General features: G+C 48.0%; 1 protein-coding gene and 1 long non-coding RNA gene across 2 annotated transcripts in view; both read left to right on the forward strand.

The window, feature by feature from the left end:
* The first annotated feature begins 1,134 nt into the window (after positions 1-1,134).
* Positions 1,135-2,884, forward strand: LOC119328923. Its single transcript, XR_005159222.1, has 2 exons — positions 1,135-1,311; positions 1,957-2,884. It is a non-coding gene; the product is annotated as an uncharacterized LOC119328923 (long non-coding RNA).
* Positions 2,885-3,300: 416 nt separating this feature from the next.
* The window catches only part of LOC119328931, a 24,767-nt gene continuing 12,577 nt past the window's right edge, over positions 3,301-15,490 (forward strand). The window contains exons 1-9 of the mRNA XM_037601925.1: positions 3,301-4,358; positions 4,860-4,975; positions 6,280-6,488; positions 11,524-11,643; positions 11,719-11,847; positions 11,937-12,062; positions 12,612-12,667; positions 12,772-12,871; positions 12,979-13,096. Of these exons, the coding sequence (XP_037457822.1) occupies positions 3,505-4,358; positions 4,860-4,975; positions 6,280-6,488; positions 11,524-11,643; positions 11,719-11,847; positions 11,937-12,062; positions 12,612-12,667; positions 12,772-12,871; positions 12,979-13,096 (1,828 nt within the window). The 5' untranslated portion in view covers positions 3,301-3,504. The remainder of the gene's footprint in view (positions 4,359-4,859; positions 4,976-6,279; positions 6,489-11,523; positions 11,644-11,718; positions 11,848-11,936; positions 12,063-12,611; positions 12,668-12,771; positions 12,872-12,978; positions 13,097-15,490) is intronic.

Raw genomic sequence — 15,490 nt, forward strand, 5'->3', positions numbered from 1 at the left:
CATATTTTAGATCTAAGTATAGTATCAAAGTTTACACTTATTTCTATGGAAACAGATGTGATATACAACTTTATCTATAAAAAGATAACGTGTAAACACTCTAGTATAGAGATTTTCTTCGAGTGCATACGTCGGCACAAGCCCGCAAGCTTACTCCAACCTAGTGGCGCTTGCAGAGCCAAGATGATACGTGCGAAATAAGTAGTTCGTTGTGCACTACCTTGTGGGAATCCTTCACCATGTGACGTGACCTTGCTTGGGATCACACCACCACTTGATGCATCGTGGAGGTGCCGTTGAGTTATGGGCGACAGAATCCTCTAGAATTCGCGAGATATGCTAACGTGGAAGAGAAAAAAAGACGTGACATAGAGAAAAAGCGTGTACAAAAGAAACATGATCTCTATGAAGATGACTTTGCCATGTAGATGATATCCTACGCATAGATATCAAAACCATAACTCTTTAACATTTGCTTAACATGTTGTACTAAACAAAAAATACATTATGATATAGTGACTATCGTAGATGTCCAATTTGTTTTTTTTGGAAAAGATGTCCAATTTGTTGGTAGCAGGCACATCACGGTTAAAAATATTCGTAAACAAGGATTTATCTGCATTTAAGTTGGTCGAATTTTTCTTCAAAAAATAGCCGGTTCAGTTTCTTTATGCCTAAATTGATCTATGTTTAGTAAAAAATACGACCTAAACTTTTTTTAGAAAGTGAGAAAACGAATTAGTCATAAAAAATCGAAACTATTTAGAATGAGCAAAACCAAAAGTTTCAAACTAAAAAACCGATTAACAGAAACACATCTCAAACATCCAGAAAGCGAAAATGCCTGATCCTTTTTTCTGCTGCCTCTGCACCACGACCCCACTAGCTCGACCACATCACTAGGCACATCCAACGGCCCAACTCTCTTCTCTCCCGCCGCACCGTGCGCACTGAATCCCATTCGCTAGGGCGTGTTTGGTTTCTTGTCTCGCACCTGCATCGCACCCACCATGCAATTTTCACAACGTTTGGTAGGCTGCACGTCGCTCTGGGCCAGGCCCGACTGATGCAAAATAGGCCCCCCAGCCAGGCTGAGCTCGCACGCAAGTTTCGCCCGTTTCCGCGAGCCTGCATCCGCGCGAGTGCCCATGCCTGCACCCACGCGAGCGAAGAGGGCTAGGGCTTCTCTCCCTGTCGTTCACACCCATATCCACGCCGCACTCCTCACCCCTCTCCTCTCTACTGCGAACGGATCTCGCCGCCCCGTCGCCTCGCGAGCACATCGCCGGCGCGCATCCTCTCCGCGCAGAGGTTGACTCTCCTCCTCGGCTCCTCCCATCCCTCTCGAATCCCTCTCATCTATCTCTGCTGCTGTTCCCTGTGCGCGCGCTTTGGTCGCAGCCGAGCTCCCGGCCATGGCCGTCGTCGCCATGGGAGCTACTCCCCTCGCTCTTGTACAGGCGGGTGCGTCTTGGTCGGAGCCGAGCTCCCGGCCATGGCCGCCGTTGCCATGGGAGTTGCTCCCCTTGGCCCTGTACAGGCGCGTGCACCCACACGCACACATGCGCGAGCACGTGCGTTCACCCCTGCCCTCCACACACATTCAGCCCACTTCCGGGTGCACAACGCATCCTCTTGCTCTACAGGCCATGTCCTGAACCTCCTCTTCTATGGATCTGTGTGATTAGCATGCATCTGTGAGCTATTGGGCAAGTAATTTGTTTGATTATCATGGATCTATGTGAGCTAACTTGTGGAAATTAGAAGGGATCAGTACTAGGAAGAAATAGTGCATATATTTGTGAGCTGATTATTCTTATTATTATGGATCTATATGAGCTAACTGCCTGAACAATTTGTTCATATATTTTATTTTGATTTGATGATGCAAATGATGTTAATATTATCAGTTCCCATGCCTTTATTAATTTATAAATCTGTGCTGAATTTATATAGATGGATGACAACGGCAAGACCCGAGATACGCTGATAGTGCAAGCTGCTGGTTTGATTGCTGTTTCGTGTGCCTATATGGCCACAGTAACTACGAGGGCTAGAATTAGAAACTATCGTGCACCAATTCTTTATGTTATGCTTGAGAGAGACGTAGCTAGGTTGTCCAATCTACGTTTTATCTATGAAACCAATGATATAAATTGCCATGACTTACTAAGGATGAACAGGGCCCCATTTTATAACTTGTGTAACTTGTTCCGTGATCGGAAATTGTTGGAAGACAGCATTCATACCTGCATTGAGGAGCAGGTTGCCATGTACCTTATGTTGCCGTTTTTTACTACCTTATGTTGCTGTTTAGACTTGATATAAATTTTTGTTCTCTTATGTAATCATTTCTCCTTTCCTTTTGTTTGTTCTATACATATGAGTGATGGCTGAGATGGCGGCTGATGGTGGGCATGGCGGTGGGAATCACCCATTGCGCTGGACATCTCCAATGACTGGGTTCATGTTACGTCGCTTTGTAGAGCTCATGGCTAGTGGAGTGAAGACGGAAAAGGGCTTTAAAGGATGGAGTGCCCATGCCCAAGGATGGACTGCCAAAGAATGGAGTGCCCGTGACCAGCGATGAAGTGCCCAAGGGTGGAGTGTGAGCAAATATGTGCTAATTCAACGAAGCTGACCATATTTTATTGTATTTGGTCAGAAAAACCATGCCCCTATATATGTGAAGGAATGTAACATGGACCTTATGTTATGTTCCTTTGTTGGACTGTAATGCGCCCAATATGAATTTATGGCTATCTAATATGTGAACTCTAGGATGTGCTGAACTGTAATATGGATCATACGAATTTGTGGCTCTATAATATGTGGACTCTTAAGATGTACTTGCACTGGATACCCGATTTATGTGCACTCTCTATTATCCTGATGCATTTCTTTAGCTATTTTGTGCCATCAATTGCTTATGTGTATATAAACTGCTTATATACTTGTACAAACAGCAAAGATGTTGCTAAATTTTTGCTTTTCTTACTTAAATCATCTCTGCAATTTTGAAGACATGTGAATATATATTCTTTTATTACTTCAATCAGCAAAGATATCTAGTCTGGAGTGCATGTCACTAAAATTATATTTTTTACATACATGAACAAGCACCCACATCATACAACCTACCAAACAACATATGTTGTATGCCGCATCTCTAATGCAACCACACATGCAACAAACCAAACAAAATCTGAGCTGAGCTTGTCTCGTCTCATGCAGTACACCAAACACACATTTCAACTCATTTTTGCATGAGCTCAACCAGGCCAACCCAGCCAAGCTCCTTCATGCAATGCATGACAGATGCACCCAGGCAACCAAACACGCCCTAACTGAAGAGTGGAAAGCAAACAACCATCACCAAACCCCAGCCCCGACGGCCCACCTCGCCGTCTCCGGCGATCGCCGTCGCCGCGCTGGCCTTGATTCCAACCCCAACCCTGCCCCTATTACCGCCCGTGGCGCTCGTACTCTGATGCTTCCCACCCCATGGCCCACCACATTCCCCTTCCCCTTCCCCTCCCCCTTCGTCGCCGCCTCCACCACCTCTTCATCCTTGCCCTCCTCGCCGTCGCATCAGGTAACCCTAGCCCCGGGGTGTACGATCGGGGGGCCGAGGAAGCGGAGGCGTACTCGATCCTCACATTTCACGACTACACGCCGCCGCCTCCCCCAGCGCTGCCGCCCCCGCCGGCCGCCCCGGCGGCGACCTGCGCCGGCGACCTCGGTGGCGTGGGCGACCTCGACACGCGCTGCGTAGTCCCCGTGTCCGTGCGGCTCGAGGGCGGCGGCGTCTTCATCAGCGGGAATGGCAGCCTCCAGCTCCTCGACGGTGTCTCTGTCACCTGCCAGAGGCCAGGGTGCGTTGTCTCCGCCAATTTGTCTGGTGATATCCGCTTCGGCCATGGCGCCCGTGTCGTAGCCGGATGGGTCTCTCTCGCGGCCACCAACATCACTCTCGGCGACGACGCCGTTATCGACACCACTGCGCTTGCCGGCAACCCGCCGGATAAGACCAGCGGCGTACCAACCGGGATATATGGAGATGGTGGTGGGCATGGTGGCCGCGGCGCAAGCTGCTACGTCAATAAGGGGCAAACGCAGGAGGACTCGTGGGGTGGTGATACCTATGCGTGGTCTGAGCTCAAGACCCCGAATAGCTATGGGAGCAAAGGGGGATCTACTAGCGTCGAGAAGGACTATGGTGGCGGGGGTGGCGGAGTAGTGTGGTTGTTTGCAGATGAAATTGTTATGAATGGAACAGTTATTGCTAATGGCGGTAATGGTGGCACCAAGGGTGGGGGTGGCTCTGGGGGAAGCATCTATCTTAAGGCTGCAACCATGTGAGTATTTTTGCAATGATTTTGGTGCAATTTTTTTAGAAAGATTTTGGTAAACATCTGCACTTCATAGTGTGCATACCTACCTGATTTTGGAACAGTTTAGAATTTAATTCAATAGTGAAGTGCATCAATGCAATTTCACCATCTCTAGTTTAGGAACAGTGTTTTGATCTGCTTAGAATGTGAAGAGGGATTGATATTTGAATCATTTTAGGCTTGATGGAATGATAGTATACATTCATGTTATCATTCTCATTTTAGGCTTGATGGAATGATAGCATACATTCACGTTATCATTCTCTGCTATAAGTACAGGGCCCTTCATATGTACATTTCTCACACTTATTATATATTTTTGAAGAACTTTACTCTTGCTTATCAGGACTCTGTTTCTAAAAACAGAATTAATTGATGATGATCTAGAATTCCATTTTACTCAAATATGTTGGTTATAGGCCATTGGTAATTCAGTTGACCCTATCTAATATTTTCTTGGAACAGGCAAGGCGGTGGCAAAATAAGTGCATGTGGAGGCAATGGTTTGTCTGGGGGAGGTGGAGGACGTGTTTCTATTGATGTTTTCAGTAGGCATGATGACACCCATTTTTTTGTTCATGGTAATCCAATACGGGCTTCCAGTTGGATCGTTGCATTTCTGTTCTAGCTGCTGGGCTGCATGGAGTTATTTTTGCTTATAACATGCCATATCATACTATTCACACTTTTTTCTGATAGAGTTGAATTTATTTTCTGGTCTTCACAATTGTTCGGGCTAAATGTTAATCAAGGGGCAAAAGAATGTTGATTTGGTTTATGGATGCTACTTTGTTCAGGTTTGGAGAGCCATTGCGTAGAGTTTAGTTATTGTAATATTGTGGCCTATTTTGGGAACCTTTTACATTTTTATTAATCTGACCAACTAAGCATACTACTTCAAACTAACATTTGAATGGAAAAAATTAACTTGGTTGCAAAGTTTTCCCAGATTTCCCCTGAGCCTAAATTTTCAATGAGCATAACTTCTTCTGACTAAATTTAGGTTATGGACTTGGGTTAAAGATCATGAATCTTACTGACCAGAACCACTAGTTTTTGCCAGTAACCTGTTAGAAAGTGGTACTGGTGTCCTGGAAGGGGGTAGCTTCAGTTCCTGATATGCTTCAAAAAATTCTGAGAGAGGAATGACAAAATGATGTACTCGACTTCTCCTCATTCTCATTTGTTTAACACTGGTAGATTGTGAAGTGAAACTACGTGATCTGATCTAGGTTAGGTAGCGAACTTTATCGTGCTGGTCCAGAGTTTTGACCCTCTAATTTGACAAAGTATTTTATGTTGGAATCTGTAGCTGTAATTTGCTACCAAACAAATTGATCAATTCAATAATACCCCCTATCTTTTGGTCATATTTTATAAGGTCATTCATTATAAAAGGACTAGCTATCGAGTGAGGATTTTAAAAAATTCAAAAATTGACTCTTTAAGTTTCAAAAAATTCTGAAAATAAATACTCAAGTACTTATAGATGTATAATAGATGTGTGTAAAATTTTATTATGAAATACATATTGATGTGACTACAAAAAAATCATGTACTTTTATAGTGAACAGTACATGTGCTAGATATACATGATTTGTTATTTTTGATAGCTTGCATAAAAAATTATTTTGCCATGAAACTTTACAGATAAGTTGTATACATCCATAGGTATGTGTGTATTTTTTTCATAATTTTTTGAAACCTAAAAATTTATTTTTTGAACTTGTTAACTTTTGGGCTCCATGGAGCTCAAGCGCCATTAGCAATTTCTGCTAGCTATCAATATTTGTGTTAACTGTGTAGTTATTAGATGGAAATGGCCCAGTTTGTACAAGCTTATTGACATACTTTTTGTTGGTGTTTGACCTATGCTACGTTTAAGGGGGGAGGAGTTCAGGATGTCCAGACAATGCAGGAGCAGCTGGGACACTTTATGAAGAAGTACCTAAGAGTATTACTGTTAGCAACAATAACTTGAGCACACAAACTGATACAGTTTTTTTAGACCCCCCATATGAGCCACTCTGGACAAATGTTTTTATCAAGAATCATGCAAAAGTTTCTCTGCCCCTGCGCTGGAGTCGTCTTCAGGTCTGAGGCCTAAATATCATCTCCATTGACAGTGTATTATAATGATCTTGCTACTAGCACTGCATTTGTTTCTCTTACTTTTGTGGAGATAAACTCGCGCAACAATTTTCTTTACAGAAATCCTCTTTTGTCATTTTAGTCAGATACATAATTGCTGTTATTCAGGTGACTTCTCTTGTGCTTTCTTGAACCATCAAAGTCACATAATATGTCTTTGTATACTTTTGTGCTGCATTTCTCGTAAGTAGTCGCAGCTCCCTGCTAGTGAAGCTAGCTGCCTGAAATATAAGGCGTTGCTTGACTTTCCAGCCTCCAATGTGCGCTTCCCACAAAATTTGTTTTTGTAAAATGATATATGACATAAACGTGTTTTGCAATTCAAATAGAATGATAACATTCTTACATGCTAATCCATATACTTCCACATATATTAGTGGCAAGTTTTAAAACATTGACCACACATATAGTAATGCGGCTTCTATTTTTGAATGGAGGGAGTAGAATAGTACCTACTGTTGGAAATCTTTCTTCCTAACATACACATGTATCAGGTATGCGGCTAGATGGTTTATTACGTGCTATATGTGTATATATCTATGTGTGTGTGTGGAGAGAGAGAGAGAGAGAGAGGGAGAGGGAGAGGGAGAGGGAGAGAGAGAGAGAGAGAGAGCACTAGGGGCAGGTTGGTACAGAGGTAAGTCGATTTGTACAAGGAACCTGACAGCCCACAAACTTTTAGCTAGTGTTTACACCTCAAGTTACAGAGTACAAGTGGCTGCTAAACAGGATGACAAAACAAATTTTGCTTCTGCTGACTTAGTGCCTAAGACTTACCTATCACCTATTGTTTGCACTGATAGGAAAAGGTCAACTGGTAAACATGTATTGTGACTATAAGCGGATGCGGCCCTCCCACCCCCCGGCAGACGGCCACGACGTGTGCCTCCCAACTTCACCCCACGGCGCGGACGCTCGGCCGCCTCCACGCCTTGCAAATCTGCAGCCCCCCCAACGGCCGAACGGCGCTCGCAGATCCACATCCTGCGCACCCTGGGCATCGTCGGGGTCGACTAGAGGATCACCTCGGTTGAGATGAAGGCGTACGAAGGCCTCTTCGCCACGCCCATCACTCTGCCCATCCTCTCGGCCATTGCCGCGCTGGCTGATCGCGAGCTACCAGCGGATCCCACGATCGCGCCGATCACCACGGTGGTCGCCGGCAGCCCGATTGAGGCATGACCGCGCCCCCGCGCCCCTCCGTCGACCTCTTCTCCATGGATCATGAGCCCAAGATTCTGATCTGGAATGTGCGCGGCCTCAACGCGCGCGCTCGCCGTACTGCCGTTCGTTCTCTCGTTGTAACCGCTAACGCGTCTATCGTTTGCCTCCAAGAAACAAAGATGGGTTTGGTTTGCTCGTCGACTGTCCTCGAAGCACTTGGCTCGGAATTCGACGACTATGTTTACCTCCCCGCGGATGGCACCCGTGGCGGCATCTTGCTTGCCTGGAAAAGCAGGGAGGTAGCCATCTCGGACCCTGAGTTCACGTCACACACACTGACGGCCAAGGTATCCGCCCCCTCCGGCGCACACACACCGTGGTGGATTACCGTGGTTTATGGGCCGCAGCTAGACGCCGACAAGATCGCCTTCTTACAGGAGCTTCGCGACGTCCGGGCGGCTTGCAACGGCCCCTGGATGCTTTGTGGCGACTTCAACCTCATTTACCGTGACGAAGACAAGAGCAATGGCAATCTCAACCGCCGCATGATGGGTCGCTTCCGGCGTGCGATCAACGACCTTGTCCTCAAAGAGGTCTACCTCAATGGCCGGCGCTACACGTGGTCCAACGAGCAGTCACCCCCCACCCTGGTGCACCTCGACCGCGTCCTCTGTACCCCCGACTGGGAGGAACTGCATGGGGAGTGCCATCTCCGATGCCTCGCCTCCGTTGTTTCCGATCACAGCCCATTGCTGCTTGATTGCAAACCGGTGCCGCCAGGTCATCGCCGTTTCCACTTTGAGGAATTCTGGACACGTTTGGATGGATTCCATGACACTGTGGCGGACGCCTGGCACTCCACCCATTGCAGCGACCCCTTTCGGCGACTCATGCAGCGCATGCAAATCACTGCGCGCAAGCTGACTAGCTGGAGCATGCGAACTGTGGGCAACGTTCGCCTCAAGCTCGCTATCTCCAGAGAGCTCCTTCTCAGGCTGGACACGGCGCAGGAGAGCCGGCCCCTGTCCCCGCACGAAGACTGGCTCCGACGGCAGATCAAGGCCTCCTACCTCGGCCTCGCCTCTCTCGAGCGCACCATCGCCCGACAGCGCGCCCGCATCGCAACTCTAAAGGACGGCGACGCTAACACATCATTCTTTCACCGGCAATGCACGTATCGCCGGCAGAAGAATCGGATTCATTGCCTCACCGTGGACGGCGCCCCAATCTCCGCCCCCCGCGACATGGCGGCCGCGGCCTACGCGCACTTTGACGCCCTGCTCGGCCACGAGACGCCCCGCGACTGCAGCCTCGACCTCTCCGAGCTGATCACGCCCACCAACCTCGACGACCTCGACGCCCCCTTTGACGCCGAGGAAATTTGGAACGCTGTGAAGCGACTCCCCGCTCGCAAGGCTCCGGGCCCGGACGGCTTCACCGCAGAGTTCCTGCGTGCGTGCTGGCCCATTGTTCGACAAGACTTCGTCGACATTTTCCAGCAACTGTACGAGCTGCGCGGTCGAGGTTTCTGCTCCCTCAACCAGGCCCTGCTCACCCTGCTACCGAAGCGCGCGGACGCACGCGGTCTCGGCGACTTTAGGCCTATAAGCCTAATTCACCTCGTCGCCAAGATCTTCGCCAAGGTCCTCTCGCTCCGGCTCGCGCCGAAGCTCTGCAACCTCGTCAGCACTTGCCAGAATGCCTTCATCCCTAGGCGCAGCTTGCACGACAACTTCATCCTCGTGCGCCAGTCTGCACGCCTCCTGCACCAGCTCGGGGCCCCTCGCGCCCTTCTGAAACTGGACCTCGCTCGTGCCTTCGACACCATCAGCTGGCCGTTCCTATTCGAGGTCCTCCGGCAGTACGGCTTCGGCTACCGCTTCCTGGAATGGCTCGCCATCTTGCTCTCCTCGGCCAACACGAAGGTGCTCATCAACGGAGACCCCGGCCCCACCATTTGGCACCGGTGTGGCCTTCGCCAGGGCGACCCAGTGTCCCCGCAGCTGTTCGTCCTCGCCGTCGACACGCTCGGTCGCCTTCTACGCCGTGCCACGGAGCTGGGCGTCCTGCAGCGATTACACCCCCGGCGCCCGATCCCCTCGGTCTCCCTCTACGCCGATGACGTGATCCTTTTCTGCCACCCCACCGTTGCCGACATCACCGCCGTCAAGAGCATCCTGCTGCTCTTCGGCCGAGCCTCAGGCCTCCTCGTCAACTACAACAAAAGCTCGGCCACCTTGATCCGATGCACCGCTGATGATGTCACGGCTGCTGTCAACCTGTTGGGCTGCCCCCTCGCCGAGCTCCCGATCACGTACCTGGGCATCCCTCTGACTCTGCATCGCCCGACGGCCGCACAGCTGCAGCCCGTCGTCGACAAAACGGCCGGCATGCTCCCCACCTGGAAGGCGCATCTCATGAACAAAGCCGTCCGCCTTGCGTACGTCAAAGCCATCCTCAGCGCAATACCGATCCACCAGCTCCTCGCCCTCGCGCCACCCAAGAAGACCATCCGCGCACTCGAGAAAATTCAGCGCGGCTTCCTGTGGGCTGGGCGCGCGGAGGCAAACGGAGGCCACTGCCATGTCAACTGGCATCGCGTCGCTAGGCCGCTCTCGCTCGGTGGCCTCGGCGTGCGCGACCTCGGACGGACCAGCCTTGCGCTCCGCACCCGCTGGTTGTGGTTCAGCCGCACGGACAACACCAGAGCATGGGCAGGCCTCGACCTGCAGTTCACCGCTGAGGAGCGCTCATTCTTCTTCGCCTCTACCACCATGCAAATCGGGAACGGCACGGAGGCCCTCTTCTGGGAAGATCGCTGGATCGACGGTCGCTCCGTCTGCGAGATCATGCCACTCCTCTACGCCTGCACCCCCAAGCGCCGCCGCAAGCTCCGAACCGTCGCCGATGGCCTCCAGGCCAACAAGTGGGCACGGGACATTCACGGCACGATCGGCATACACGAGATCGGGCAGTACCTACAGCTCTGGCAAACTATCAGCGCCACGACACTCTCCGCCGAGCCAGATCGCCTCGTCTGGAAGTGGAGCACAAGCGGCGTCTACTCCGCCAAATCAGCCTACCTCGCCACTTTCAATGGCTCCTTGGGCTGCGATGCATGGAAGCTCACCTGGAAGAATTGGGCGCCGCCGCGCTTCCGCTTCTTCCACTGGCTCGCCCGCCTGGACCGATGCTGGACTGCCGACCGCCTCGCCCGCCGCGGCCTGCAGCACCCCGCACGCTGCCTCCTTTGTGATCAGGCCCCCGAGACCATGCACCACCTCACCCTCGCCTGCCCCTTCACCAGACAGATTTGGCATGAGGTTCTGCACTGGCTCAGGCTCCCCTGCGCCCCGCCCGACAGAGAGCTCTCTCTCAACGACTGGTGGCGCACGGCGCGACATGCCACCCCAACACTCATGCGCAAGGGCCTCGCCTCCGCGACCCTCCTCGTCCCATGGATGATATGGAAGCACCGCAACGACTGCGTCTTCAACAGAGGCCAGCCCTCGACGACCGACCTGCTCACGAAGATCAAAGACGAGGCCACCCTCTGGGCCAGAGCCGGCGCCCTCGGGCTTCGTGCCATCTTGCCCCAAACCTGGGACGTGCACTAACATGCCCTCAGCCTTGTAATTCCCTCCTAGGAGGATTGTAACCGAAACCCTCTTTCCAAAGCAATGAAATGCAAGCTCTTCTTGCGTTTTCTCGAAAAAAAAAAACTATAAGCGGACTCATGTTTTCTTTACTTGTTTATTCCATCCTATCCAAAAGGTGTTCCAATAATCATTTTTGTTTGCTTTCTTATTTTCAGGCACAAGGACAAATTAGTCTTCTATCTCGGGCTACTCTAACTTTTGGCCTGACACATTACCCATATTCAGAGTTTGAACTATTGGCTGAGGAACTTCTTATGAGTGATTCTACAATACAGGTTCATTATCTATTTTCAGAAAATTTTGGCCCTCTACTTGGTGCATTTACACCTCACCACTCTAAATAATTTCAGGTCTTTGGTGCTCTAAGAATGTCCGTAAAGATGCTCCTTATGTGGAACTCTAGGATGGTTATTGATGGTGGCAGAGATTCAGGAGTTGCAACTTCTTTACTGGAAGGAAGCAATTTGATAGTTTTGAGGGTACGTTATTGGCCTACTATTGTAAGTTGTACACCCCCCTTTACCTGCCATTACCTTCTGTATGATATTTTTGTTTACGTGCTTGTCAGGAATCATCAGTGATACATTCTAATGCTAATCTTGGAATTCATGGTCAAGGCGTTCTGAATTTATCCGGAAATGGAGACACAATTGAGGCACAACGTCTTATTTTATCACTATTCTACAACATACTGGTAAATCAAGTGATTTTGGTTTGTTTATTGATTGGGCGAAAGTTTTCCTTATTGTGCTTTATGGCTTTATTGGGAGAACTTTCTGGGCTTGAGTTAAGTTGTATCCAGAGGTTTGGTACTGCCATTGATGTCATCTTAATTTGATGCATCGTGAAGTTGTTCTTTAGTAGCTTGATCACCAGTTTGCATGTTCTATACACAGTATCGTTCATCCTGTTATTCACTTATTCATTTCTCTTGAAACTCAAGAATGAAGATGCTGAATTTGATTGTTGGAACTTATCTTATGTGATGAACTATTTTTTGTTTCATAATTGAACTGTTCAATATTTTTGCCAATTGTTTACAATGCAGAGTACAAACATTCGAAGTATTCCTTCTGTTTTCTATTCCTTATGCGGTGTACATTAGCATAAACCCTTTTGCGGTTTTTGATATTTGCAGTCTAGCTTATTCAGTTTCATACACCATTTTTGCACTTAGATGTTTCTGATTTTTCATGGTCATTCAAAGAACAGAATGTGCTAATTGATTCATAATTCGTTTTAGGTTGGACGTGGAGCTGTTCTACGGGGCCCACTTATAAACGCGAGCGGTGATGATGTGTAAATACTACGTCCTTTGTTCTAGTGTTAAATACTTCTCTTATGCTATTTTCCTTTGTAATGGAGATGTTCAAATGGTTAATGAGATTTTGTGGCTACTCTAGGGCCCCAAAATTGAATTGCGAAAATGAGAGTTGTCCTATGGAAATTTTTCATCCGCCTGAGGATTGCAATCTGAATTCTTCCTTGTCTTTTACTCTACAGGTGCACTCTTAAATTTTTAAACATCCCACATGCAGTGATGCTTCACATATTTCTTATTTCTTATAATACCTTTTAACATGTAATCCATGGCGGACTTTGTCATGCAGATATGCCGTGTTGAAGATATTGATGTGTCTGGCCTTGTGCAAGGAACTGTCATAAATTTTAATAGAGCAAGAAATGTCACCATACAGCGACATGGGAGCATTAGTGCAACAGGATTAGGTAACACATCACTGTTTCTTGTTTGCCAGAATTGCTATTAAGTCTTTGTTGTCATTGTCGCCGCTTTTAGAAACCACTTTTTTCTACTTTTGGATTCCACAGTTAGCTGAAACCATCCTCTTGGAATCCACCACAGAACAAACTTACTAGAATTGGTAAAGATTCCCATAACTAACTAGATGTTGTAGGGCAGCATCGCACAACATCACAAGAACAAATTGATCCTTATGTCTATAACCCTGCAGACTGCATAACATACATTGCATGTGTCTGTTATATGTTTGCCATTGCTCTATTGGAAGTTTCAGGTGTTTGGTGTTACCAATTACCATACTATGCTTAGTTATTTTTGCTTGACTTCAGTCTGGACACCTAATTCATAGGGTACTTATTTGTCCTCTTCGCATTTAGTTGTTCACCATGTGTCAATACTTCTGCGTTTTAAATATCTAGCGTTAGCTGTGAGCAGGCCTGGTCCTGACATATCGATATTGGAAGCCCCGGGGTGAGACAAAAATACAAGGCCTCAATTCGTATATAAGAAAATATACTTTTTATTTCCAGTTGAAAAGATGCCCCATTTTTTGATAGAAAAACATATAGTGGTACTTTATATTGCATAATGACCTAAAAGCATTGAAAGTAGTAACTCAATTATTATTTCTGAACTAACATAAATGTGTGTATGTATACATGTACGTAAAGAATTTTCTGTCAATCGTTACTGTGGAACTCTTCTAAGGTTTTGACTGTGTAGAAGTTCCTAAAAATCATGAAAAGAACGCCGTAACACTATGATTATGATGTAAGATGGTCGAGCAGAGCGGTTGAAAAACTACGGCTTTATGTCCTCCCAGACGATAAAAAACATATAGTTGAGTTCATCTATGTCGCGGTCAGCTGCAATGATTGTTTTTTTTCTGCCGTGGGTACATGAAGTCGTCTTTTTGCAATCGTTCTGTTGGATCGTCTTATATCATAATCGTGATGTTCAAGTATTATTTTCATAATTTTTAGAACTTTTAAACTGTTAAAACCTTAATGAGTAACCCAAAGACTAGTGATATCCACATTTTTTCCTTATATGTTTTTCTATCTGTGGAACATCTTCTCAATGTTGGGGAGATGTCTTAAATGTGTGGTATATTCTAGAAAATACCCTCAATTGTGTCTTAATATATGGGGCATGACACTTTGACCCAAATGTATTCTAACAAACAGATTTCTGTAACAAGTAACTACTAACGCGCTGCGCAAAGGCTTACAATCCATCGCCGTGCTCATTCCCTGGATGATCTGGAAGCAGTGGAACGAATGCGTCTTTGAAAATGCGCAACCCTCGACCGAAGCATTAGTGGATAGGATTAAAGCTAAGGCCAAATGTTGGGCACAAGCCGGGGCACAGGGGCTCAAGGTTGTTCTGCCCACATCCTGGGATGTCCATTGATTGGGAGCTTGATCCATGTAACACCAGCCTCCTAGGAGGATTGTACTCTCCCATCTTTTCAATGCAATGAAGCGCAAAGATCCATTTTCTTGATTTTTTTAATTCAGAAACCACTTCAGGAGATGATTTCCCATGTTCTCCAATTTAGGGCCAGTTCTTTTGGGGCTTAAGCAACATGCAGATGCAGTACATCACACATTCTCTTTGCGTGACTACATCACACAAAGTAAATTAGTGCCAAGATAATATCTACACACAAATACTTAAAATGGAGTATAGTTTAAATAAAGAGTTGGACAAGTACTAGAATAGAGAGCTTGGGAATTGACCAAAAAATTGCAGCCATGTTAGACAGGTGCACATCAGGAACTGAGGACCACACTTGACAGGATTGGCAAGCCACTCAGGGTGAATCACCTCGCGGATGAAACGAGCCTCCTGGAGCCGATTCTCCTCCGCATGGATGAAATCTTGTCGCTCGGGTGCTTGTCGGCACTCCCTTCTGCTGGACGGGGTGCGCGCCTGGGCACACGGATAAGTGGTGCTCAATCACCTCTCTGCCGGGTGGAAAGATGCACTGGGTACCACTTGCCGGTGTCCTCCTCGGAAGCGCCGGTTCCCCTCTTACAATCAAGGTCGTCAACACGGGCGGTGGTGGTCTCGGAGAGACTGGGCCTGCATGACGGCCACCTGTTCCGCCGGACGCGGGGCTCCCCTGCTGAGGTGGTGGCGACATCCCTCCAGTGACCGAAGGGGGCTTTCCCTCGAGGAAGCGCTGGTGTCCCTAGATGTTGGGCGGTGGCGAGCAATTTCCACTAGTCTGGTGATTTCCTGGAGCCACGGGTGCATGGGGGACTCTTCCAACGACACAAGCGGGTGTCGGAGGAGAACGTGCACGGTCTGGAGCGCGGCCACCTAGGTGGCCTCGTCAGCGCCCGAACAGTGGC

Source organism: Triticum dicoccoides, chromosome 1B, assembly GCF_002162155.2.
Source record: "Triticum dicoccoides isolate Atlit2015 ecotype Zavitan chromosome 1B, WEW_v2.0, whole genome shotgun sequence".
Lineage (NCBI taxonomy): Eukaryota > Viridiplantae > Streptophyta > Magnoliopsida > Poales > Poaceae > Triticum > Triticum dicoccoides.